The sequence below is a fragment of the Harpegnathos saltator genome, unplaced genomic scaffold (assembly GCF_003227715.2).
Source record: "Harpegnathos saltator strain DR-91 unplaced genomic scaffold, Hsal_v8.6 scaffold285, whole genome shotgun sequence".
In the NCBI taxonomy this organism is placed as follows: Eukaryota; Metazoa; Arthropoda; class Insecta; order Hymenoptera; family Formicidae; genus Harpegnathos; species Harpegnathos saltator.
Window position 1 is genome coordinate 53,659 of NW_020230078.1, and position 22,967 is coordinate 76,625.

The 22,967-nt window shown below is 47.7% G+C and overlaps 2 protein-coding genes across 7 annotated transcripts in view; one reads left to right on the top strand and one right to left on the bottom strand.

Annotated features, from left to right (window-relative positions):
- Positions 1-14,623, top strand: part of 5-HT2B (5-hydroxytryptamine receptor 2B) — a 48,871-nt gene extending 34,248 nt beyond the window's left edge. For 5 of the 6 annotated variants that reach the window (XM_025299575.1, XM_019842957.2, XM_025299578.1 and 2 more), the window contains 3 exons: positions 2,078-2,405; positions 9,033-9,739; positions 10,571-14,623. In XM_025299575.1, the coding sequence (XP_025155360.1) occupies positions 2,078-2,405; positions 9,033-9,739; positions 10,571-11,076 (1,541 nt within the window). In that variant the 3' untranslated portion in view covers positions 11,077-14,623. The remainder of the gene's footprint in view (positions 1-2,077; positions 2,406-9,032; positions 9,740-10,570) is intronic. The other variant, XM_025299577.1, reaches the window with a different exon arrangement.
- Rpn2 (Regulatory particle non-ATPase 2) overlaps positions 1-22,967 on the bottom strand; it is a 46,382-nt gene that overhangs the window by 4,124 nt on the left and 19,291 nt on the right. The window lies entirely within an intron of this gene.

The following is a 22,967-nucleotide window of genomic DNA, read 5'->3' on the forward strand; positions in this document are numbered from 1 at the left end:
TAACTGCGTCGCTAAATGTTCTTCCCTGCAATTTTCAACTTTTTTCACGCCCACTATCGAGCGATTTCACCGCGCGGCAATATTTCCTGCTTTTCCCCCGAGGGCACCGTTACTCGAAAACGAGCTGCGGAATACAGAGGTGGCTGTGATTTAGTTTCTTCGTTCGATAAAAATTATTTATTCCGATTTATCGGCCAGCTTCCGGCGGCGAAGCTTCAAAGGAAAGCGTGTCTTGTAGGCGTCTCATAAACGTTTCCCGAGTTCCGTAAATTCGTCCTTCTGGCACAAAGCACCCTCGAGAGAGGGAGGGAGGGGGAGGGAGGGAGGGAGGAAGGGAGAGAGAGAGAGAGAGAGAGAGAGAGAGAGAGAGAGAGAGAGAGAGAGAGAGAGAGAGAGAGAGAGAGAGAGAGAGTAAGAGCCCCTCCCTTCCGGGGACGGAAAGTTTCGCCGGAAGCCACCATCTATTGTCGCTTTGATTCTGCCCAGCAACTCTCCGATTACCGCGCCAAACGGAATTTGCATACCAACTTCACGCCGGAATGCATCTCGCATTCTATACGCCGCGTTGCGCAATTATTGCATTTTAAAACGCATTTTCGTCATGTTTCCTGCACGATTTGAGCAAGAGACGAGTCTCGCTCGAGACACGTCGCAGATAATGCAAAATTCAGAATGCCGAGAATAAATATTGACTGGCATTCAGAGGGAAGACGGCTTTCCTCCGCCGTAAGATACGTTTACATATTTTAAATATCAGCTTCCGCCTTGATAAGCTTCGCAGTAAATAATAAATAACCCTGAGAAATTTCCGACAACAAGGAGAGAGAGAGAGAGAGAGAGAGAGAGAGAGAGAAAGAAAGCGGTGAATTAATGGTTAAATTAAATGGTGTAAATATCAATTGACCGCGGGGAGATCTTTTTGAAGCATTTACAAATAGGAAAATTTTCCCCTCCTTCTCTTCTCCTTCCTTCTGCCGCAAAAGCCATTTCCTCCGTGTCCTCATTCATCATACGCTTTATCAGCGCGTCTTTAACACAGCATGTCTAAAAACTAATAGGGTTTTGTTTCCGAGTCGAGCCCTCCCGCGTTCTTTAGAATCTCGATATATCATCAAAGTGTCCGTTATAAAACATAAGCCCTTCTCACGACGAGGCACTCAAAGGATTTCAGCACACGTCGCGTGCTGCAATCCCCGAATCCCGAAGAATACTAAGTGCCCGTGAATGGAGCTCACGCCACGAGAGGTATCGATTAATTTCATTTCGGCGAGTAGCCGGAAGCGGCCTCCTTAGCATATTGTGTCGCATCCGGGATCTTTGCATAATGGCCGGCATTTGCATATCTCGTCGTGGACGTTGGTGAGCTTCGTGACGGCGGTGCTTCGTGCTGACGAAATTTCTTGTCGTAAGAACGCCAGATAGAAGTCCGCCCCAAGTCCAGTCCCATCGTCGATCCTGGGATCGATCCTCCCGTAAAAACGAGCCGCGCTGCAGCCATTAATCATATGACTGTCACTAAACTCGCATTCTCGATGGCAGGCGATGCACGGCGAATTGTATACGACAGTGCGGCGAGTTGTGCGAAATAAAAGTACGCGAGCAGCTTGTGTAAGAACAATTCCAAGGAGGATCGGGGAATTCGTTTCCTCTCAGAAAAGAATCTCGAAGTTATCGTGCATGCGCAAATGTTTACGTTCTCCGAGAAAATCCGATCAAAGTCCTTCGTGCTCTAATTAAGAAGCCGCCACAAGCCCCCGCGTCGTCCGTCCGCTAAAATCGTCCGAACCACCTTCCGATAAAACCTCGCTGAAATTCTGTTCCCCGATATTGCCCGGCTGTCAAAACCACCAAAATCTCACGTTAAAAAAATTTCCAGCTGAAAAAATACTGCAGAAATTCCTCCTTCCCCAATTAAAAAAATAAAGGGGAAAAGAAAAGAGAGAGATAGAGAGAGAGAGAGAGAGAGAGAGAGAGAGAGAGAGAGAAGGAGGGGGAGAGAGGAATCTCGGAAAACTGACAAGTCGCTTAGGGTTTCGATAAAAAGTTAAAAAGCTCGGTGCTCTCTGATAATTCGCAGGTCTCGAAAGGCGAGGCACCTGGAAGCGGTTCCTCCTCAACAAAAGCTCGGGCGGGAGCGGCGGCACCCCACAACACACTTCCGGCACGTCGACCGACACCGAGCTGACTACTCTCGATACCCACGAGCTCTGGCTCCCGGAAAGCGAGCCGCCACCCTCGGCCATGTCCGCCCTTCACGCCTTCGGCGCAGAGATGCTGAAGCTGTCGAGGGGTCTCGAGGGAATCGCCAACCCCGCAAGCCAGACCCCGTCAAGATCGACGCCTCAGCAGCATCATCAGCAGCATCAACACGGGCCATCGCATCGCAGATGCAGCTTCCGCAACGGGTATGGCCGACTTGCGTCAGAAATCAGCCAGTCACGTTTGAAAACCGAGGTTGCCCTCTTCCATGGGGCTTATCTGACATTTTATCATTAAACGATCAGTCACTCTTGCATTGTGTGCGAGCGAAATGCACGAAGGGCGATTTAAACGATACGAATAAACAAAGTGCATGAGAAGCGATATAAATAAAAGGGAAGATACATAAATTAAAAATATAAATCGTGTCACACAAAAAGGAATAAATGAGAAATAATGCAGAAATAATAACTGACGGAAACAAAATTACAGATTTATATTTCTCGTTTTATCTCCATTTTATTTATGAGGGCTCGCATTTGCAAAAAAAAAACGGTTTCTTTTTAACGTTTCAAAGAGATCCTTCGGAGAACTGCGCAAACGTAAATCTCCCGAAGCAAATAGAGCTATTTACTTTGATTTATCCGAGTTTATCCGAGTTATTTAGTCCTTAGAATTTAACTGCGCGCGGTTCCACATTTCTTTTACTTTGCTTCGTTTTATCAAGAAAGATCGTTATTATTCTCTTCTTCGACCGATATCGCCGAACATAATTGTCTGGTCTTACGCAGAACGTCCTGCGCGCAGGTGACATTTCTCTCGGGCGCAATTTTGCAAAGAGGGAATTTCTGAGCTTGTTCGGGTTTTCATGGAGAAGCTTTCAATTATTAACGTACCTATCCATCGCGTTGTAACCCCGACTCTCAAAACACGCCATTGTGCCTGACGGCGGAGCGTTCCTGTGGCAATACGACGGCACGAATTTGTGTCACTTTGTCACTCCAGCTCGCAGAACGCCGTGACTGCCACGACGCGGTTAGCCCGCGTCAAGTCAACTTACTATGACCGGGCGACATTTCGGACGGGTTCACGTCGCACGGTATGCTCGGAAGTACTCCGAAGCCGCCGCCGCCGCCGCGCGACTTCGGAGTAACTGCAGAAAGTCATAAACAAAACGATTCTTACGTTCGCGTTTGCGATTCGACTCGATGCATACGATAGAATCGACGTCCTCCTGCTGGAGGGGAGAACATTTGCGAATTTAAGGGCTCACAGTACTCGGAGGATTTCCCGACGGAGAACGTCGCACGCGACTTGCAGGAAAGCTTCGGTGGCAAATTTCCCTTGTTCGTCGCGAAAATTTATGGCGTGAATTTGCAAAATCTACGTGCGATATTCGCTCTCGATCAATTTTAAAGCTCTCGATATTTCTGCGTAAGCATATCTCGAGCAAAAAGTTTCTCCTAAATGTGCAAACCGGACTTTCTTATTGGTCGCAGGTCAAATCTTCGAAGACTGCTCAACACATGTCTCTCTCCTCCTTCTTTCTTTCTTTTCTTCTCTTCTAATATTTTTCGCGCACCACAATATCCCGGGGAGTCAAAGTATCAGTCTCAGAGGTGAAACATCAATTTAAAAAATCGTTCCTAAATTCGCCGTAAAAATACGAGATAAAAGTAAGGCGAGGAAAATCTGAGCGACGCCTTATATACAGGATCATCGTCTACTTCCTGAAGGTAGAACCGCAAGTGAATCGTGAGAGGGGAATTATATTTGACGACGTTTAGAGTTTCCAGCGTCTCGGCGGATCGACGGGAAAACGCAAGCTGAAAGTGGAACGAGAACGTTGAGAGTGCGACGGGAATATTAAACGACTCCGCTACTTCCCTCCTGCCCTCGTCGCGTTTCGCCCCCGTCTCTCTCGTCGTAGTAAAATATGTTTCAATCATAATCCACCGATCCACCGTTACGTCATATTGCCTGCTCGATTTTCTGCCTCCGCCCACTTGATCCGTGTGTCCTTCAAAAGGAGCGTGTTTCAAGCACGATTCGACAAAGGATCAAACGATCCCGGGGGAAAAGTGACGGAAAGTGATAAAAAGTCCGAGAAAATGGAGCTCGAGAATTTAACGATTTTTGCCGAGATAAAGTACAAATTCGCGAATACGGGGGTGCCTGATTTTAGAGAAATTTTCAACCAGAATCTCGGGGATCCTGTAAATACGCGTGGTCACGTCGTATCGCCTCCTGGATTCGAAATTTATCGAGAATAATACGAATCCTCCAGGAACCAGGAGCAGTCTTATCGCGATGGTCGATGACGATTTCGAAGACTCGTAGAAACGGAATTCGAAAAACCTGACGGTCCTACCGGCAGAACGAAATAGCAATTCGCAAACCGACACGTGCGTAGTCCGCGCGACCTTCGAAGAGAGCTACTCAAACATGCTAAAAACTTTAAATTCGCGCCCGTTCAAATCACGTTGCATCTTCGATCTTTTATTCCACCTTTGATCATTGAAGTCCCTCAAGAAGCATATTTAAAGGTCAGAGCCTCAAAGGGACCGAAAAGAACCGGGAGATAACGGTAAAGTGCTCGAAAGAAGAAATTGCAAATTTTCGAAGAACTTACGCGAGTTCCACGCGAGATGGAAATTTAGAAAATCAGGTTATCCTGGAATAATCCTGGAATAATTTCAGACGGGAGGCCGGAGAATTTATTTCCTATTTTTCTTTCCGAGAAAGTTGTGGAGCGGATTTCGAGGAACCCGCGACACCGGTCGCGACGAAAGTTCTTCAAAACCAAAGAGACACACAGCACACCCACGACACGCACGATGCCGGATTTTCAGGACACAAGCGGCCTGGAAAAATTCCGCGCGGAACGGAAAAGCGAAATCGTATCGCACGATCGGATGCCGCTGAAAGGCGAAAATCTCTCAAAGTAAATTGGCGCAATCATTAAATACCTCGCAATCTGCTCTTTGAGATCGCGGGCTTCTTTCCAACTGCGAATGTCCTTTTTTATTCCCGCACCTACTAATGGACGTATCAATAACGGAATCTCGAAGCGAGTTCTATTTAATGGCGAACCCATTAGCCCTTATCTGGAAGTCGTACCGTTAAAATTAAAACGCACACTAAAAAAAATCTTCGAGTGACAATTTTCCTTTTCCTTTTTGCTTTTGAAAAGCACAGTCGAATTTAATTAAAAATTAATTCGAATAATTTATAATTAATAATTCACTGTGAAACAAATTCGTGATCGCACAAGAGATGTTTCCGTTGGCTGATTTTTAATGCAATTTTATCGCGCAATTATCGCGAATAAAAAGAGAAAAGTATAAGATACATACATGTGCACATACACGCGGAAGATCTGTTGAGCTATCTTTCGTGAAGATCATAAGAAATATTTAAATCGCGAAGTCCTTCCAGAATAGAAGAATTTCCTTCTGAAAGGAACTGAAAGACTTCAACTCTTTAAGTCATTCCAAAAATAACTAACAACTGTGATAAATCGAATTAAATTCCGTAATAAACGATTTCCGAGATAAGTTAGTCGTTTCGCGAAACGTCCTCCATTCACTTTATCGGCCAAGTAAGATTGCTCGTCGCGATAAATGGCAAACGGGAACGCGATTTCTCGACTCGCCCATTTTTCACGCCGGTCGAATTTCTCGAAAATCTTGCGACCATGTGACTCGGGCGACGCGACGGACGCGTCAGAAAGGTCGCCGCGACGAGAAAACCCATTTATACATGGTAGCCTCAAAGTGGATTGCACTTAGCTGCCAGCATTCAAAGTGCAAAACGGACCGACCCCGGGGGACGGAAAGGGCGACCGAAGGAGTGGGGTTGCAGGTGGTGAGTTTCGTTAGCTCGCTCGCTCTCTCGCTCTCGCGGTCGTACTTAAGTAAACTGCTCTTGCCCCACGTGAGCCTCTAATAAAGGAATGCACTTAGGACCGGCCGTGCCTCTCTGAACGCATCAAACGGAGATCACTTCTCTATCGCGCGAGAGAACTCTGCTTTTCGAAACGAGTTACTCTTTGTCGATTTCTCGAGTTAAATAAACACAGAACTGTCCCAAAAGCTCTTCTCTTCCTTCCGGTATTTTCTCTTCCTCTCTCTCCTTCCTCCTCCTCTCTCTCTCTCTCTCTCTCTCTCTCTCTCTCTCTCTCTCTCTCATACGTTCTATTTCTCTCGCTCTATCTCTCTCTGTCTCTCAACTATTATCTTATAATTTAAGGTGCATTTAATGTTGGTAATACGAAACTAATACATACACACATACAGAGTATCTCGCGATTCGTGGTGTTAGTTTTGACGACGGATTCAATGACCGGCTCGAAATTGATGTTTTCTTTAACGATAAACGCCAAGAGAGATTATCATTAATCTCGAGAGCATTCTCTCTCTTTCTCCCTTCCTCTAAATTTTTCAATTAAAATTCTATTTTTACATCCACTTGAAATTAATTGGAGGATACAATTTTGTCGCGTATTTTCTCTCGCCAGAGACATAGTTCGCTCGCTGAAATCTCCTCGTTTTCGATCATTAATTATTCGAAAACAATAAACTCGAAATCCGGAAGGAGCTCGTTGAAATCCACAAGTGCGCAACGCGTAACAATATAACAGGAGAAAAATTCTTTAAAAACAAGGAACTCTCTCTCTCTCTCTCTCTCCCTCTCTCCCTCTCTCTCTCTCTCTCTCTCTCTCTCTCTCTCTCTCTCTCTCTCTCTCTCTAATAGAAAATAAATGTGAACGTAAATTAACATATCAACTGATACACATTGATATAAATACAATTTTCGAGATATCTACAGAGATACATGAAGAAATATAAATCGTGAAAAGAATTTGAGTTTTTACGTGAGACAAAGCTTTGTTATTGCACAGAAAAAAAACGAAGATTTAATAGGAATAGGAATTTTCTTCCATGAAGTTTCTTATATTAATAATGTCATAATAGAGTGAAAAACGTAACCGCGAAATAAGATCAGCCGGCCTATTTACAAAACATTACCCAACAGCATATGTTTCCTCTTTGACCAGACAACACCCCCTGCCTCCTCCTTGCCTTATTCTACCCTACCTTTCTCTTCAACCGCCCTCAGTCTATCTCAGCCAATATTTTTCTCAATTTGCCGTCACGACAGGAACGTAATCCACTCCGAGCACAATCTGGCTGCTTCTCTTCCTTCCGGAAGCATCCTCGATTATCCCCGAAAACCTCGACGCACCCACACCGCTGATAAAATTATCAATCTTCGGCAATAATAACAGAGCGCATAACTGGAAAATCGTTATCGCAAGATCGAAATTTTATTTCCATTCCCACGCAATAATCAGTCGAGCTCTGCTCCGCTTCGAAAATTGCTGGACACTCAACGGTACGTCGTCTTCCATCCCTTAGCTTCTTTGTCTCTTTCAGCCGGACGCTGACGCGCTGACGCCCGAATTCTTTTTTCCCTCCCCCTCTAAGCGAGGAATTTTCATCTCCTATTGATTTCCCGTCGTTTCCCCGCCGTTGTTATACGTCATTACGCCGACGCTCTTTACTCTCGATCTTCATTCTCCTTTTTCGCAGATGCAGTGTTGCATTATTGCCGCGATGCTTTCCGGGATCCGAAATACGGGCGTTTATTCGACGTACGACCGATAACAGCAACCGGCGCAAATCCAAGGGCCGTCGAAAGTGTTCAGCGCGAGCACATTTCGCATGCCTCTAATTTGCAGCGGCGGACGCAATTTTTTTGCCGCGCCGCGCAAACTCGTCCAATCTCGCGATCAATTACGCGCCGTGCAAAATGCAGGGGTGCTGCAATCGCGTTGTCCTTTTTTTCTATGCGTTTTGTTTCTTCCCCCCCCCCCCCCCGTTGGCTTTTTCTCCTTCGCTGCAATTGCACGCGCCGATTCCGTATCAAGTGATAAAGGCACGGGGTACGCGTGTCAAACAATAGAAGTGCACTACATTTCTGACGGCGATATTTGTAGATTCCCTTTGAAGCCGGAGCGCGACAGAAATTTCCAAATATTTTCTCTCTCCTTGCAACGTTAAAAGCGCCGATTACGCACCGGGCAATAAGAGGATTATCTCGTGCCCGAGCAATAAAGGGGGCTCCGGGAATTAATCTTTCGATGAAAGGCCGCCCGTACTGTTTCCACCGCGGATATGCGAGATAGATTCTATCTTTGATTCGATCACGATCGGTAACAAAGACTTCTATCGCGCGTAAAGCTTCCCAAATACTTCTCCTCTCTCCCTCTCGGCTTTCTCTCTCTCTCTTTTCTGTTTTTTCTCTCCTCCGGTCTGGTCGGTTGCGTCGATGTTACATCAAACGGAGAAGAGATTATTCAACGTGAAATAATCGCAGGCTCCAGGCACATTAATCTTTTAACAAAACGTTCACATGTACGCGCACGTACACACGCGCGGGAACATTGCACATTACGGTGTATTAACTCGGTATTACGCCGACGAGGTCTTCTGTTCGTCGTTAGTCGTGACGAGGCTTAACAGATCCCGGCGAAATTCAAGCCAAGAAAATAATGCAAATAAATGCTGAGCTCATTTATCTTAATACGGATACGCCGCGTATAGTTCTCAGTCGAGATACAAATGGTAGCCTACTTAGGTGTGATTCCGAGACAAACAGAAAGAAACAAAACCCAAAGTCCCGCGTAACTGCGAAGGGCCCATAAAAGATCCGTCCGGACGAATTTGTTCCGGCAAATATCAAAACGAAAGGTAAAACACCTCCCCCGGGTGAAATATAACGAAAGTACAGAAAAATGCAACAAATAACGTCCATCTGTTCGCTCGCAGAAGCGCGGAGAGCACTGAGAGCAGCGTGTCCTGCTCGAGGACGAGCTTGTCGGCGCAGGAGGAGCTCGTGAGTCCTTGGAAGCACCGGAGACGGGCGTCCACGTACAACGAAGCTCACGTGGAGAGAACGGTCCAGACATCGAGCTCGCCGAAGACCCCTAGGAAACGGTCCTTCAGTTTCCACGAGCAGTCGTCCTGTCGCGAGGACGACTCACGCAAGAAGTGCCAAGAGGACAAACCGGCAGAACCGATTATGTTACCGCCACCGTGCACGTGTCCCTACTTCGGGGAGTCATCAAAGAAACCACCACCCGTCAGCGAGGTCGTCATCGTCTCCAGCGAGACCATGAAGCCGATCGGCAACAAGAACGTAGACATGAACCTGTTGAGCGAGTCTATGAAGCCCATGCTCGCCAGGAACCTGGAGATGAGTCTCTTAAGCGACCCCGCGAGGCTGCCCGTCGGCAACAGGACTCCGGAAATGGGTCTATCCAGCGATACCGTGAGACCCATCAGCGGCAGGAACCTGGAAGCGGGTCTGCAGGCGGATACCGTGAGACCTCTCACCGGTAGACACCTGGAGGTGGGTCTGCTCGGTAGAAACAACAGCGCCCGTTCCGCGGACAATGCCAAGGGGACCTACGAGCAGTTGGCCATGACGAATAGCGTGGTCACGTGGCGCGGCGGAAGGCGAGGCTCCAGCCTAGGTACGTCGTGATGAACGGCTCTCCTTCGGTGACGTAACGCGAGCCTTCGATTAGCCTCGATAATTGCTTCCGAGAACTCTCTCACTCTTCCTCCTTCTCCCTCTGTTTCTTTCTCTCTCTCTCTCTCTCTCTCCCCTGGCCATCGCGTGCCGCTAACGTTCCGGTAAAAATTGCGAAAGCGAGAGAAACAGAGAGGGAGAGATAGAGACAGAAAGGGGTGAGAGCGGGAAGGAGCGAGAGAAGGTTGTTCTGCCGATGGGTGGTTAGGTCGTTTCAGGACGAGGGAGGGAGGACCGGGTGAGACGGGGGTTGCTCAGCCCCGGCGTTTCGCTTCGATCACCCTCTTTTTGCGGTCGGGAAAGCGGAGAGATTCGAAGACGTGATTCATGGTCGCGAGCGCATCCGATCATTAGCTCTTGCTCTTCCCCCCTCTTTCTCTCTCTCTCTCTCTCTCTCTCTCTCCTCCCTCTCGCTCTCGCTCTCGCTGGAATCGTAGGGTTCTCACATGACTGATCCCGAGAGATCCTTCTTCCTTGCGTTGGTAGATCCACAGGATTTGAAAATTATTAGGAAAATTCCCGGGGAACTCCGAAGTTCTTCGAGAGTTCGCGGCCGCGCGAATCTTTTTCCTATCATTATATTTTCCACCTTACGTCGGAGACTTTCAGCGCCTCAGCTTTGCAGACTCCCGATGTCTAACACGAGGATCCTCCGGTACGTCGAACGCTCAAACTCTTAGATGTCAAAATCGTAGAGAAAGCGTCGCGAAAGAATGATCTGGAGCCTTTCGTTCCTCTCCGAACCCTCAACATTCGGAATCTTCGCCTACAGGCAGCACCAGGACCTTGCTGTCGGCCGGCACGAGAGCGACGCCGTTGCGACGCGCGGCGACCGTGCGGGCGCACAACGGCGCAACGAGTGCGGGCCTGATGCTGAAGCCAGCCAACCCGTCGTCGCCGAGCTTGAGGGGGCCGCACCCGAGCCTGGGCGTCCGCAGTCATCACTCACGCACCAGCAGCGTGATCTCGCGCAACAGCTCCCGCCACGGCAGGATCATCCGCCTGGAGCAGAAGGCAACGAAGGTGTTGGGCGTGGTGTTCTTCACGTTCGTAATCTTGTGGGCGCCGTTCTTCGTGCTGAACCTGGTGCCGGCTGTGTGCCCGGACTGCGAGCGCCGGATCGACCGCAAGTTCTACGACCTGGTCACCTGGCTCGGCTACGCCAGCTCCATGGTCAACCCTATCTTCTACACCATCTTCAACAAGGTCTTCCGCGAGGCATTCAAGAAGGTGCTGCTGTGCAGATATCGCAATCAAACGTGGCGGCCGGCCAGGTAGGCCGGGCTGGACCCCGGGAGACCGGGGGTCGCCATCAGTAGGGTATGAACGTAACCGGAAGTGGAACAAAAGTGCGCGATATATGTGTGCGTGGCTGTGTGCCTGTATATGCGTGTGTATGTGTGTTAACGAGAATGACGGAGGACCACAAAAGAGATACAAGAACCTAGACAAAGGTAGGAACTCGGACGAATGGTGCTATTCTACTCGCGTGATTGGCTCGCTCTTATCGACGTAACGAGAACTCTGAGATATCGGAGAGAAAAGATATCGGCTAGCTGATGGACAAAGGGATCTTCCTGTTAGCGATCTTCCCGCCGATTCGTCCCGCGTATTCGTCCCGCGTAATAGCGATATTTTTAACGAACTGCAAATTGTTTGTCGATAATCTTCCTATGCGTGCAACTCTACACATATCGACACTACGTGTAATTACATATCGACGATAATTTCAGAATGTGTAATAATAACGATTCCTATTTTGATAATTTTATATTCGGAAGTCATTCTCGCGCGCGTCCTATGAGTGTGTTTAATTGCGACGTTGTGTTCGATAATTCAAGTTGTTCTCTGCGAAGCTCCCCTCCTCGAAACCTTCCACGCTATTTTTACGTGGCACGGAAAATCTCGCGTTTAGCAATAATTTCTGCGTTAATAATATCGCGCGTTCGACGTTACATTCGACCTCTCGCATTTAATAACAACTTGTAAAGCCCGAGAGATATTTCATCACAGTGAAATTTAGCTTCTTCGTTGGGAATAATTCTTTTTCTCTCGTCTTTTTTTGTTTTCAGTAACTGGGAACTGGGAACGCGGAATGCGATTTTCTTTGGCGATGTATCGCCTCTCTCTCTCTCTCTCTCTCTCTCTTTCTCTCATCGTTTCACGCGGGTTAATTAACGCGAACTTTCCGGCAGCCTGATCGCGCGAGAACTTGAAAACGCGAGCGAACAATCCGAACTAGTGTAGTCTAAGGAAAAAATTGAATTGTAACATAGTATATCTCTAGCACGCTTTCGTGTAACCGCAATCACCCGATGAACTAACACGCGGACTAATTAAATTCCCAATTGAATTTCCCTAATTAAATCCCGTTCGGAGAAATTTGTACATAAGAACGGAGCGGTAGCGGTGGCGGCGGCAGTGACGGCGACGGCGACGGCGACGGCGACGGCGACGGCGACGGCGACGACGACGACGTGCGTTTAGTTAATTAACGATTAAGAGTGCGAAACGCGCGTGTACGTATGTGTATGTGTGTTTGCGTGTATACACGTGTGCGTTATGTTTACGTACACGTGTGCGTGCGTGCGTGCGTGTATGTGTGTATGCGCGTATGTGCATACCTATGCATGTAGTCGCGCAAATGTACAAATAGCATAAGTAATCAGCTGTTTACAACTCGAAACGGTGCTCATCTAGACTCGAAAAGTGTGTTCGACTTGAAAACGCCGGAGGACGAAGAAAGAATCCGAGTTTAACGGGACGAGGCGAAACGATCGAAGGATTCGCGGTTTACGGCGTAATCACGACGTCGTCGATGTATACGAAAGAAAAAGGAACAGAAATATTCCGAAGGCGGAAACCTTTCCATCCTCCCCCCTCCCTTTCTCTCTCTCTCTCTCTCTCTCTCTCTCTCATTGTTCCTGCGACAACATGACATGTAAAGCTCGCCGCGCAATAATTAAAGAAACACAAGTTTCTTCTTATTATCCTCTGATTACTTTCGACGGGATGCATCGTGGTCGTTGTTTCGCCAACCTCCTGTCTGCTAATTATCCTTCCCGGCTTTCGTTCCTCTCGATCACAATCCTCGAAGTATGCGACGAAAATTTCACGAATTCTCGGCGCCGAAGAGACTCGCGGAGCGTCTGCGCGCTCCGACATGCGGAAGCTCTGCGGTGTGCTTGCGGATTACTCGAAACGCTCATCTCGTAACGAGGATACGAAGGACGCGAGGATACACGTAACGTGGCTTACGTCTGTGAATTTTGAACGCTAATTATGTCACGACGATGCTGCTGATTCCGGATTGCGATCTTCCGCTCTGAATTATCAATCGAGGGAGCAAGTGGATAAAGGCGATGCGTCTGCCGCCCGGCAAGAATAAAGAGAGCCGTTGTGCGAGCCGAATGATATCACACAATCGGTGAGGAATCAAATGAAGTGGCCTTCTTCCAGATAATTAGATGACTCTCGAGACGTCTTCGAGCGAAATTTCACTCAGGAGAACAAAGTGGCAGCCGAGTCGCGTGTAATCGAGTGACCTTTCACTCGCGCAAAGCACAGAGTGAATTCTCTCGTTCAGAAGCGCGTGGAGTGAATATTTTCATTCGCAATCGAAGAGCGAATCCGACGTGTTCCATTGTTGCCGAGACGAATTCGCTGTAATCGACTGAAACATTCACTCTGGCGGTTCCGGGAGCCTCGATGCTTCCGTTGTCGCTTCGAGCGAGCTCCCGCTCGTTTCGAGTGAGACTTCGCTCCAAGAAGTTCGCGGAGTAACGGAGCAACGCCGTTACTCCGTCCGACTCCATTTTCCGAAATAGATCACGGGGGCTAAGATCGCGCGGTCCGTATTTCCCCAACGAACAGAATCACTTCGTAGCCGAGAGGACAGAGCCGAGGACAAAAGTCGGACACATTTCGGGGCAGAACGAGCGACGAAAGCAATTTCTGGCACCTCCCCTTTCTCTCTCTCTCTCTCTCTCTCTCGCAACAACGGACCATCGCGTCATCTCCGTTCCCTTGTCCCGTCGATTACATCAAGGTCACGCAATCGCGGAGATTCCAATACGATCCCGCACGAGAGCGGTAACGCATGTCGCTCGAAGATGAACCGAGACAGGGATTGTAAGCGACACAATCGCGTGTTGCCGCGACAAACTACGGGCGATCATATCGCGCGGCTCTGAGATTGCGTCCTCGTGTACATGCGATCTCCGAGGGACTCGCCGATCCTGCGGACACCGGGCGTGTTTGCGGAATCGCGCCGGCACGGCCTGTGTCGTTCGTTTGTTAAATAAAATCGAGAGGCCGATCATCAGCGTGTTACGCAAGCGTGGCCCGCGCACGGTCCTCGTAGTTTCGCCGCGGTTGTATCGACGCGGCGAAGTAGTACACCATACTACTTCGCCGCGTTAAGTACCGACGAATAACGGACATGCACGCGGCCCCGAACCTCATCGGCTCCCTCCCTCGGCCACCCAATCAGAAAATCAATTGTGCACGTCAACGCCACGTTAATCGTTCGACCGACATTCACCGTCGTTCTGCTAATTATTTAGTTTTCCATCGTCCGCGGCTTGTAGCAGCGCGACCCACCGAATCCATTTAAACGTCGCCCACCAAATAGAAAGCTACATTTACGTGGCCCTCAGACGCTCGTCAGCGGGAAAGAATTAGTCGATGGGCCGCATGACGACGAGGCAATTTAGCTAGCATTGCCGATTAATTCCCGATCAATAACCCGCTGATTTTCTTTCGGCTATCCACCGCGTGAATAATTTATCGACGTGCATGAAAACCGAGTGCAAGCTCTGTCTCTCTCTCTCTCTCTCTCTCTCTCTCTCTCTCTCTCTCTCTCTCTCTCTCTCTCTCTCTCTCTCTCTCTCTCTTCCGTTCCGTTTTCTCTCGAATTTCGAGCGGATGCTTCCGTTTGGATGCTAAAAAGGAAGATCGCGATTTTCGCGGAAGATGATGAGACGCAGTTTGTCGAATCCGGGAAAATTCACGATTAGCGTCTCTCCCTGCCTCTTACTGCCCTCTCTCTCCTGACTATTATTAACATCGATTAAATTTATCGCGCGCGGCACGTGCGTTATCTCCGGTCGACGTGTGAACTTTGGTGAAATCGATCGAGATTAAGCGGTCTCGCGAACTCGCGACATCTGGATATGCCCGAGTTGGCAAACTCGAGGAAACCCTCGCCTATCAGACGCTGCAGCCGGAACGACATTAACTATGCTCACTTATTAACGCAGCGAGCAAGCTACGTCCCTCGATAAGGTTCTCCGCGATTGGATCCCCAGTATCCGGAGAACGCATTTCGTCGTCAGTCGGTGTGCCGTCGAACTTCAGCAACTTAATTAGCAAGATGGTTCGCAGAGCGGAGACGCGCGCCGCCGTGGAAGGCCGATGCGAAAACGTGACGCGTCTTTCGTACATGTAATATTTACGTTAAACGGCTAGCGGTTATTTATGAACATAGTATTTTGCATGCTAACCGAGCCGCCAGATGCGTGTACGATATGAAATTAAAGTGAAACAAATTGCGAGTAAACATTAAATGATAACCGCAGTCGCGGGCGCGCGTCGACCGCGCGGGAAAATCGATATTTCGAAATGAGATTTCTCATTCGGCCGATGCGCACTCGCTCGAGCGAATATACATTGTATATTCGATGGTGGCGGCGGCGACGACGGTGCGTCTTTCGATATCGCCCATACATTCGTCCAGTTCTCGTCCTCTCGCGCTAATTTCTTCGTCGAGCAGCGGCTTCAAGCGGTAATGCGAGGTCTCCCGCGGAATTGGCGTAATTGGCAATCTGCACAATTAGTTCGCGTCTCTCGTCGAAGGGAAAGACTAATCGTCGCAAGCCCCGTGGGGCTGAATTCTCCATTAACCCTTAAACGGGACGCTCACTTGCACTTACGCGGCAGAAGAATCGATAATTAAACCGCGACGGTTCGGTCAGGATCGCGGATCGTGTGTGACGTCGCGACGTCATCGGCATCGACGATAGAAAAAAAGAAACAGAAAAAAAGAGTACATTGTATTCCTCGCGCGCTTTCACGCGCGATCTCCTCCGAAGCCCGGAGTCGAGGTGGTATCGACGTGGAACGAAATCGACCGCGACTTAATGACGTCGCGCGGAAACGAGACTTCCCGGCCTTATTTCGCGGGAACGGCCGGTCGGAGAAACCGTGTCGTCAAGTGTTTCGCAAATAGCGAGAAGACAAATCGAACGAACCGGCCGCTGAGAGAGGCCGAGAGGCGCAAAGAAGCGGCCGTCCGTCCGAACTTGTTCGGGCTGACGTTAATTAACTCGCCGGACAAGCGCGAGCTCGACTAACGGCCGGCCAGCCCCGGCGAAATCCGCTCGAGGGGCAGTCGGGGCCCGGTCGATCGCGCGAATCCGACGGGGAAATTCCGGAATTAGCGCCCGGGAGATCCGCACGAAATGAGCGCAGAAACACCCGTGAAAACTACCGCGGTCCCGTCCGTCCGGACCCCCATCGGCGACACGTGCCTGTGTTGATTGCGATTCGCCGTTAATGAGGCGCTCCACCCGAATTGCATAATGATAATGTGCGCGATATCGAATATGGCGATTCCTTCAGCGCGCGCCGTCCGTCGACCATTCGCGAGCCGGCCGCGAATATTCCCGAGGGGATATAAACGCGCATTCGTAAACTGCAAAAATTGAACGACCAACGGCGAAAAATAAGACGCATTCCCCGATATTTCCATGATTTTGTTCCTTGCTCGCTTTGCTTGCTCGCGCGGGTGGGACTAACAGTTGCACGACAAAAGATCCGTTCATTTGTAAGAGATGTCGTAATTGATTTCTATAATATAGTTGTGAGGGATGTTATACGACTGTGATTTTTCGTTTACACGGAAATTTTGCGCTCGACAACGCTAACGAGAGGCAATCTGAAAAATCATTCGAGAGCTCCGAAGCTCGACATATGCAAACAAATCACGACGGGCTTTCGCGTAACAATTTCGATATCGCCGTATTTTCGACATCACACATCCATGATTTCCGTCTGAACGGATGAAGACACTAGATAGAGGTAGAAATATAGAGAGGGCGAGAGGAAGAGAGACGGGCAGAAGGAGAAGGGGGAGACACAAGTGTGACGTCCTGCATTTTGCGGTTGCACGCATCTCGGTGCATCCCGATGCACCTGGCCTGCGAAATACATTTCGCAGACCGCGACGCGATGGATATATGGCATATACGATGCTCGCGATACAGCCCTTAGCGACACATAGGGCCGCGTATATAGGGCTTAGTACATAGAGAAATTAATAGGCGAGAGCTCGACATTTCGATATACTAAATTAGCCGGTGTTTCAACGGCCGACTATTAAAAGCTTTATTCCCCGAATTATGGTGGCCTTGCGAAGGAAAAAGAAAAAGCTAAAATTAAGCTGCCGTTAAATTCGTCGGCCTCTTAACAGGCAACCATTAAAAGTCTTAGGCCGAAATTAGGACTCTCCCGTCGAAAGCGCGAGCGGACGTTAAATTGGCTGACCTGCGCCGATACGCGAATTATTAAAAGTCTTGGTCTGCCTCTGAGGCCACGGCTCTTCCCGCAAACACTTGAGATTAATTTCCCGTTAAATCGCCCGATCTTTTAATTAAGATCAGGCTAACGACGGATTTGTTGGTTCTTTAATATGCAGAGCGCGCAGCGACGACGATGACATAGCCGCGCCGACGGACGCGAAAATAAATCAGGATTAACGGGATAATTTTTCCCAGGCAAGGAAGAGACTTTTACCGAGGAAGTTTCGGAAGAGTTCTTCGAAGAAATCTTTCGAGACTGGCTGGCGAATTAACTTTTTCGCGTTTCTTCGCGTATGAGCGATCTTCAACGGTCATTTATCGTCGAATTCATTTCTCAACGACGGTCAACAGAAAGTCATGCGCGAAATAGGAGATAAAGAGGAGCTGAAATTAGAAAGCTTTCATCGCAAGCTACAAGCGAAACGAGGCGAAACGCTAAATCGCTCCCGGCCCTCTGACGCTACGCTATTAAAATCCGCAGGACACGTAAATTAGACGCTTCCCTTGAAAATCGAAAATTGCATTCCGAGTAACGGCGACGAGTGTACTCCACGGAGTAATGGCAGCAGTAGCATCTACCTTTGCAAGGAGGAAAGTGTAATAATTTATCAGACTAGCGTCGCGGACAGTGACATACATAACTGCTTCCGGACTCGTTAATCTATCGCAGGAAAATGAGGCGGCAGACTTGGGAAGATCGGGACGCGTGGCGACGGCGGCGGCGGCGGCGGCAGCGGAGGGAATGTTTTTCCAACGCTCGCACGATAAACTCATTTTAATTAACGAGCGGATCCGCGTTAAAATACGACGTATTAAAGCACATTATTTATGGAAGACGCGCGGTGCAGCGGATAAATAAATGTAACAACGTCCTGAGGCGCTCTGAGAGAAAAGTTACTAAATCTTACTTTCTAGATTTCTCAGACGTCACCCTGAATGCGGTGAAACTCCAACTTTCGCGGACGTTAAGTCTCGAAACAAGGTCTGTCCTTCGAAGGAACGAATTAATTAGGGATGAAAAATAAGATGTCTCCATTTTCTGAAATCAACGTGAGCTCTTGGGAAAGTCTCTCCGTTCCGGAGAACAATCTGATGCAAAAGTTATATTATACGTATACATATAATTTAAAAATATATTAAAAAAATAAAGATAAGAGAGACAGAAAGAAAAGTTCGCTTAAACACGCGATTATTTACTGGATACCATCTTAATTAAATCATGGAAAATTCTAAATTTGTCTTAATAGGAGATAATGCGCAAGGTTTTATAATATTAAGGACAGGCGTGCAAACGAAGAGAACGTTGCTCATTAGCGCAGTGTCCCGGCGCGTCTCTCGGTAATTTCTCTTCGATTTCATCGGCTGGCTTCCTTTTTGAGAATGTCCTATAATTATGGCCGCAGACTTTTAGCGAGCGTCGTCGCGTCGACAGCCATTAATTTCTCGCAAGACGCTGCACGATGTTTTCGCATAATTTTTATCCGTCGCCGCGTAAAGCACCTCGCATGCACATTTCGTAAAAAGGATATTACTGCGGCGCTCGCAGAGCAAACACATGAATAGACTACGCGAGACCGCGGGGCGGAAAGCGCGTCGTTTGAACGGCATTAAAGGTAGAATATTGGCTATTCTTAACGCGGAACAATAATTTACACCGTTCTATTATTAACTCGACATTAATTTACGAGTTTTGTTCTGGTCGCGAATGTCTGTAGATAATTTTAAAATTAAAATTGGAATGTTTGTATGTATATATGTGTGTATGCGAATTGATAAAATTGCCTCAAAATTGCGAGTTTCAATATTTTCAGCTGAGACCAATGCGGCCGAAAAAGCTGCAGCGCCGGCATTATGATGTTCGCAGGGCGGAGAAACAATTATTAATCCGCGATTAAACGAGATCAACGCACCGTTAACCAGTCGATTTACCCGCCGCGAATTAATTCATGGTGAATTATCGCGACTCCGCAACGGAGAAGAAGCGAATTAATTCCGGGTGCGAGAATATTAAAATCGGACGCCGAGTAGTCTTCGGTATAACTCTAAGCGAGGATTATCGGCGGAGAAGGGTAGGGGGTTGCATCCTCCACGATCCGCTAATCCTCTCCGAGGGATTTAAATGTCACGCGAGGATATTAATTCGCGCCCACGCGCGTGCACAGCGCAACGATCCTTTCTTTTATTTCTTCAGCTCTTCCTAGGTGGTAATCCCTGTTGCTGCTAAAAATACTAACCGTCCAGAAGAAATCGCCGCTAGTAAACTTAATTCGTCGGAATAATTGTGCCTCCTTTCTCTCCTTTCTCTCGCTCTTTGTGTGAATTACATTTCCTTCAATTCTCCCGAAAAGAGCTCCGAATCTTTCCTCGGTAAACTCATTAATCTCCTTTTTTCCAGGATCCTCTCTTTCTGGGATATTTTCATATCTCATCTACACTGTTTTCCCGATCAAGAATGAGAAAGCACTTTCGACGACTCTCATCCAAGAGTCCGTTCACGCGTTCCTAAATCGTCCCCCCAGTCCTCAGAAATCCCTAGTTTTCCCGAAATTAATTTACATACGACGCGGACCGACACCGTGATTAGGACGCTGATTAAAATCGAGATTAATGGATCATAGGTAGCGCACTTTCCTTCAGATTCACCGCTGCTTTATTACCCTAATTCCTGGCGAATCCTGCGCACTCGACCCCACGTCCTCGTGTAATCCCAAACGAGAAAACGGCGGTGAGCCTCGCGAGGAAAGCCTCACAATTTTATAAAGTGGTCCGAATTTTCATTATTTACTTCCATTCTCGTCTCTAGTTCTCTTCTAATATCATACATTCGACGTATTATAATTACTATGTTATTATGATTGTTGTAACATGCTATTCATGCTATTACAATATGTATACACGTGTGAATTGTTATTAATTTTTAAGTATTAACTTTCGCTATATCTTTCGATTTTATTTCATTTCCCGTCCCCTTTGGGGTGTTATTTTTTCTCCCATTTTTTTAGTACTCTAATTCGTTTCCCCTCATTACCAAGCCACGTTTCGACACGATGTTTATATAGCGAAATCTTCACTGACGACTCTCGGTTCATTTGTTTGAACGGCTGGAATTTAATCGCCCGCAGAGAGTACCACGAGAAGTCGAAGAAAAATATTTTCCAGGCTTTCCCAGCTTTATTAGACGACCGGAGTTGATTCGTGAGCTGGAGCTCAATGCAACCGATAATTTCTCCTATAGTAATAAAAGACACGAATCACCTTGATATTAAATTTCTTCGTCACGGATTTGAAATACCAATCCCCGGGAGTTTCACTCGATAAATACCGCCGACATTTATATTTCTATCTCAGTTGAGAGATCTTAGATACTCCGAGTGTATTTAATTTAAATTCTCTCTCTCTCTCTCTCTCTCTCTCTCTCTCTCTCTCTCTCTCCCTCTCTCTCTCTCTCTCTCTCTTCAATTCTCAACAGACCTTCAGCTCTCTTTAATTCTCTACAGACCTTTCAAACACACCTTAAAATTATAAAGCCCTCATCTTTTTAATTCCACCTATCCTGTCCATCTTCCTTATTGATCAACAAGATACAAAGTCATCGCAAATCATATGGAGCTTAAATAGCTCCAATGACAGTTCACTAGAGTTCCCCTAATTTTCTGGATTCATCTTCTCGGAGACAAGGCGGCATTCAAATAGAAATATCCCAGAATTAAAATTCTTCTTCCACGCTTTTACACGAGAAGTCCCCTCACCCCCCAACCGCGATTTCATCATCACGAGACCCTGAGAGACACATTAAGGAGCGGAATAAGGTAGACGCGCAGATGAGCGAGGCCGCGGAACGATACGAGCAGCAACAGCAGCAGCAACGACACTTAGCCCGCGATCAATAATATGTACGCATTCGGACGGATAAATAGCGATCAGTTGCAGGCAGCCGGCCATCGCCATAACTGCGTTAACGATTACATCGCGGCGAATTCCGGGGATCGCGCGTTAATTGGCCACGATTGCACGTTCAATTGCTCGCTTTGTCCAAACCGGTGCGGGGGATGGCTCCGCTGCTCGCCGATGCGCATCGCTTACCGCACTAGCCGCCACACTTGAGATAACGCGCGAAATATGTCTCTTAATAATTGGTAATTGCGAACACAGCCGATGCTATTGAGTGGATGAGCGTATAATCGTGCGCGCGCGATACAATACGTAACACGATGCACACTTTGTAATTTGACGCATTTGTTATCGAGCGCACACCGCTGCCACTTTTGCTTTCCGTTGCTTTCCATGTCAACGTGAAACACGCGCGACGATTTGCTCACATCGAGGGAAGATCAAGCGCGCTATGCTAAACGCCAGTTTGATCGGACAACGAGTACACAATGATAATGTAATTAAGAGAATTTACTTAATTGATTAATTGAAATAATAAAGTAGCTAAATAATTACCCAGCAAATGAGAAGAATTGCGCTTCCTCGAGTGGCATTTCAATCGAGAGAGGTTGTAGTTCAAGACACGATTCTGGAGGACAAAATTTCGAATACAAACTCGAAACAGATCATTTCAAGTGTGACAGTCGAAAACTGAGGTATCGAGACGCGAGTTATCCGATGTAATGAAAGTAAAAAGCGGTCAACTTCTATTTTCGTCATCGAGCAACATTTCAAATTCGGGACTCTGTCCTGTGTCCTCTGTCTTAGGGAATTGCCAAAAGCCTCCTACAGAGAATCAGCCGGTAATTGCAGCGCCCGCGGCAGTATTAATTCAACAATCGCAATTATCACGCCGCAAAATGATGGCAGCAAAGCCCCCTCAGAAAATTATACGGTAACTCGCAATCCTAACGCCGTTAGTTATAATTACTCGATAACCCGTACACACACAAGTAAACGCGCAATCGTTGCACGCGTTTCGAGCGCAGCGTTACAATGTTTCGCGATCGCTCCGATTGCGCCACTTATCTCCGTCGCAGCGAGCGAGCGAAGGAAGAGAAAAGAAAAGGAAAGAAATTTCATCGATATCTCGTCTATTTGCTCTTTTAAGGCTTAAGGCGAGAAAAGATGGCAATCGTGACGATAAAGCCGGCGATTAATCGGCTATTATTCAACGGCGACGATCAGCGGTCGCCGAGCGAGCGCGAGCGAGAGAGAAAGAGAGATTATCATAATCTAGCGACTGCAAAATGCACAGAGCGAACTCGTTTTTTCCGACATTACAACCGGCGGGTATTACTCGCAGCGAGAGTCATCCGAGCATCTATCGCCAGCGTGAAACGCACTATAAATTCGGATTTAATCTCGAGACACGTCCTTTGTCCTGTTTCGCCAAAGAGAAAAAAACGCCGAGTTCGCGATACAAGCGCGCCTGCTGGGAACTAATCGTCACTTTCGTTACACACGATCGATCGGCCGATTAAATGATTTTCCCTGTTCGCCTGTCGCAGCTGCAAAATAATCTCACGCCGGCGAAATTTCTTGTACCCTCGATCGTCGCGGATAATAAAGCAAATAATGAGAGAGAGAGAGAGAGAGAGAGAGAGAGAAAATTCGATGTGTGAGATTTCAATTCCTCCAGCTTTTCCGTCGTCCTCC